General features: G+C 45.5%; 1 protein-coding gene across 1 annotated transcript; it reads left to right on the top strand.

Moving 5' to 3' along the window:
- The first annotated feature begins 687 nt into the window (after window positions 1-687).
- LOC119332196 (AAA-ATPase At3g28580-like) lies at window positions 688-2,506 on the top strand. Its single transcript, XM_037605368.1, has one exon. The coding sequence runs from the start codon at window positions 750-752 to the stop codon at window positions 2,307-2,309; it is 1,560 nt and encodes a 519-aa protein (XP_037461265.1). The 5' UTR covers window positions 688-749; the 3' UTR covers window positions 2,310-2,506.
- Window positions 2,507-4,441: the final 1,935 nt, after the last annotated feature.

Here is a 4,441-nt window from a genome sequence, read left to right as displayed (position 1 = left end):
TCATGATCAATCTGAGTCGGTCCTTATGGGAGAGGCAGGGGAGGCAAAATCTCAACGATGGCATCAACGTCGCTGAGAGGAAAAGCTAACCCTAGCGTAGGGGAAAAGAGGTCTTGATGATGTCCAATAGGTTTTTTTAGACAATGGTGGTGTCCAATAGGTGATCCACATCAGAGTTGCCCTAAGGCTTGGTTTACTGCGTGTGATGTTATTTCATGTAAACAAAATTTCAATGGTGTGGCCCATGAGTTGGCCCAAATAAGTGTGTGTATGTGCGCGCGCAGTGTCTCGCTGTTATTGGAGTATAATGTTCTAACATATTGTCAACCAGATGCAAATTGTCACCCAGGCTTCATCTCGCCGACCTCATGCATCTCTGATTAGTTTTTATATTAGCCTGTTGTAACAAGATGCAATCAATCATCTAAAAATGTTTCATGATGCAATTAACAATCGCAATCCTGACGCATCTGGTTGGCTCTACAAAACTGAGCTAGCCAAGTCTGCATTTGCCATTGGATCCATTAAGTAATCTCGTTTCCATGGACTGTTCGATCAATGCTCACCTGCTCCGGCCCAACGACCACGACAACACATGCTTAGCTAAGCTTCAAACTCAGCAAAATCACCACACGAGCCATTGGCATTATATACGCAACACGCACACACATGCCCAGTCCAGTCCAGTCTAGTCTAGGTCACTACGGCTTTCCATCGACACAATATCAAGAGGAGCTCTAGGTTCGGCCATGGCAGCGGCATTAGTGGAGAGGTGGGCGGGGCTCGGATCGGCGGTGGCGACCGTCATCTTCCTCTGGTCCGTGGTGCAGAACTACGTGCCCCCCACCTTCCGCCTCTACCTCACCACCTGGGCCACCAAGCTCGCAGCCTGCTTCAACCCCTACCTCCAAATCACCATCTCCGAGTATGGCGCCGAGCGTTTCCAGCGCAGCGACTTCTTCCTCGCCGTCGAGGCCTACCTCAGCGATGCGTGCGCCCGCCGCGCGCGCAAGCTCAAGGCCGAGCTTGGCAAGGACAGCAAGAACCTCCTGGTCTCCGTGGACGACCATGAAGAGGTCACTGACGACTTCTCTGGGATCACCATCTGGTGGTACGCCTCCAAGAGGCAGTCCAAGGCCAACGTCATCAGCTTATACCCCGGCGGGGACGAGAAGCGCTTCTACCGGGTCGTCTTCCATCGGCAGCATCGCGACCTTGTCGTTGACTCGTACCTTCCTTTCATCCTCGGCGAGGGCCGCGCTGTCACTGTCAAGAACCGCCAACGCCGCCTCTTCACCAACAATGCTAGCGGCAGCTGGAACCCCTACCGGGGCAAAAGCGTCTGGAGCCACGTCCCCTTCGAGCACCCCGCCACCTTTGACACGCTCGCCATGCACCCCGATGAGAAGGAAGCCGTCATCGACGACCTCATGGCGTTCCAGGAGAGCAAGGAATACTATGCCAAGGTCGGCAAGGCATGGAAGCGTGGGTACCTCCTTTACGGACCGCCCGGCACCGGCAAGTCCACCATGATCGCAGCCATGGCGAACTTCCTCGACTACGACGTCTACGACCTTGAGCTCACGGCGGTCAAGAACAACACCGAGTTACGGAAGCTCTTCATCGAGACAACGGGCAAGTCCATCATCGTCATAGAGGACATCGACTGCTCCGTCGACTTCACAGGAAAACGCCGCAAGGACAAGAAGGCCTCAAGCGACAAGGACTCCGACAACGATGACAAGCCGAAGCTACTGATAGAGCCAGAGAAGGACGATGCCACCAAGGTGACGCTCTCGGGCCTGCTTAACTTCATCGACGGGCTGTGGTCTGCTTGCGGAGGTGAGCGGATCATCATCTTCACCACCAACCACAAGGAGAAGCTGGACCCGGCGCTGATCCGGCGGGGTAGGATGGACAAGCACATCGAGATGTCCTACTGCCGCTTTGAGGGCTTCAAGGTGCTCGCCAAGAACTACCTAGATGTCATTGAGCATGAGCTGTTTGGGGAAGTTCAGCGCCTGCTCGAGGAGACCGACATGTCGCCCGCTGACGTTGCAGAGAACCTGATGCCCATGTCGAAGAAGAAAAAGAGGGACCCGGATGTGTGCTTGATAGGCCTAATCGAGGCGCTCAAGCAGGCCAAGGAGGAAGCGGCGGCGGTCAAGGTGAAGGAGGCAGAGGAGGCTCAAGCGAAGAAAGCCAAGGAGATAGAGGAGACAGAGGTGAAGAAAGGCAAGGAGGAAGACAAAGAGAAGGACAAAGCACCCGAGGCAGCCAATGGGGATATTAAGCAAGGTGACAAGTGAAGTGACATCACGCCAGGAAGCCAAGGAAAAAGAATGAGCTTGTTCACTAGTGCTCCCTTACAAAACAAAAATGCAGTGTTTGGTGAGAGAAAAATAATGCACCTTTCAAGTGAAACAATATTTCTTTCTTCTCACACTTGTAATGCTGCTGCATATAAAGTATGCAACAATACAAAAAGCTACTGCAACAAGGATCACACGCCTTACCTACAGCAAAAGGCTAACAAGTTTTTTTCAGGAAATTAAAAAATAAACATGGTACCATGCAGGCTTCATTACCATTTCACCAATCCAATGCCGCCACTACGCATGACAGTGACAATATGCAATTAGCAATCAGAATTTATCCTGCTCCTAGAGTTAATTAAGCAATCCAAATCTGAATTGGCCCGTTCATTCATTAATTAACTAATTAAGCAACCCAAATCTGAATTGGCCCGTACATTCATTAATTAACTAATTAAGCAACCCAATTCTGCATTCTTTCAGCCCTGACCAAATGTAACATGATATTGTTGTAAGAACAGAACAAGAACAGAGCGTCGTTTACAAAACAAAAGACAGCAGTCTAGCGTATATAACTCGTCTATAAAACTTGCTTGTTCTGATGAAGTATTCAAATGCTACAGCAGACCCGAAGACACAGACACATGGCAGTGATCAGAAAAGAGAATGCGAAGCATTGCTTACCTCACCTTGTGGTCACCGTGTTGAAGGTGGTGCCAAAATGGTTCAGCCCGAACACCTCTGACGTTATGATGAGCATGTTTTTTATGGATATATAGATGGGTAAGAGATATTAATAACTTGTAAGATGAGTGTGCAGAAGAGGCATGATTTTGCAACAAATTTAAGCATAACAACATTATATTAATGATCAATGATGAGATGGATTGAGGAAACTAAAATAGGGTTAGATGTAAGCCATCAATACTAATGCTTAATCATCACTGGACAATTTCTAAACTCTTTAGTTTTAGATATACGCTAATGACCAAATAAGAAGGAATAAAGACAAACAAGTCAAACCGCGCAAATTTTGACCGAATTTCTAGAAAAAAATATTCAGAAATTGAATGCCAAATTAGTATCAGTAAATACATAATAATAAATTTTTTAATACTACTATTTTAGGGTAAATATATTATTTAGTATTATAGTTATGATAGTTTTTCCTACAAAGGTGGTCCACTTTACACCGCTTGACTATAGACAAACTTTATGGTCCTTCTTCTTTTGGAGTCAGAGGGAGTACAATAATTTTGACACCAGGTATGTTAGCTATATTTAATTATTTTATTTTTGATGGTATAGAACTAGGGCTATAAAAAAATAATCAGATAATACTTAGTCTGGAGGAGAATAACTGGCTGAGGTCGAGGAACACTAAAAAATCATTCCAGGTCGCTAAATAGGCTTTTTTTTGCTATAAACTTTTCTGTAACCTATGTGAATATAATGGTATCTGAACACATCAACTTTGAAAAAAATAATATGTAAAACCTATTTTTATAACGGTAAAAAAATCTAGCCGCACAAATATGCGGGTTACCCTTAGGGATGTAAATGGTACAGATAATTCCTGTTCCGGATCAGTATTCACATCCGTTTCTAAGGATATGGTCTGCACTTGCATGAATCCATCGGATATGGATACAGATACGGATTTTGGTCAACTGGATATCCAACGGATATGGTCGATAATATCCATCGGACGTGGATTATCCTGTAGTTCTTATGGATTATCTGAGGTTGTGAAATATGATTAACTGATAAGTTCAGCCCTATCGGCAAGCCTGATATATAATTCGCCCACCAATTAGAGTCACCAGATATAAAATTGTTGATGTATTGGTGTGAGATTTCTTTTACGAAAATATCAGATCTATTATAAATATTCATCGGAAGTACAAAGCATTCCAAACATAATAAAAATTACATCGCAAGTACAGTTTCTCCTCTCCTCCTATGGCCCCAACGACAACGACAACACGTGCTTAGCTAAAGCTTCAACTGTTAAACATCATTGTATGCCTTGTCACGGTATGTTATAAACTGTGCCGGCTAGATATGTGGCGTGCGTGTTGTAGTTAGGATAGGTTAGGTTGTTGTGACTAGATCTTGGTAGTTAG

Source organism: Triticum dicoccoides, chromosome 7A (genome assembly GCF_002162155.2).
Source record: "Triticum dicoccoides isolate Atlit2015 ecotype Zavitan chromosome 7A, WEW_v2.0, whole genome shotgun sequence".
Taxonomy (NCBI): domain Eukaryota; kingdom Viridiplantae; phylum Streptophyta; class Magnoliopsida; order Poales; family Poaceae; genus Triticum; species Triticum dicoccoides.
This window is presented reverse-complemented; position numbering and strand designations above follow the sequence as displayed.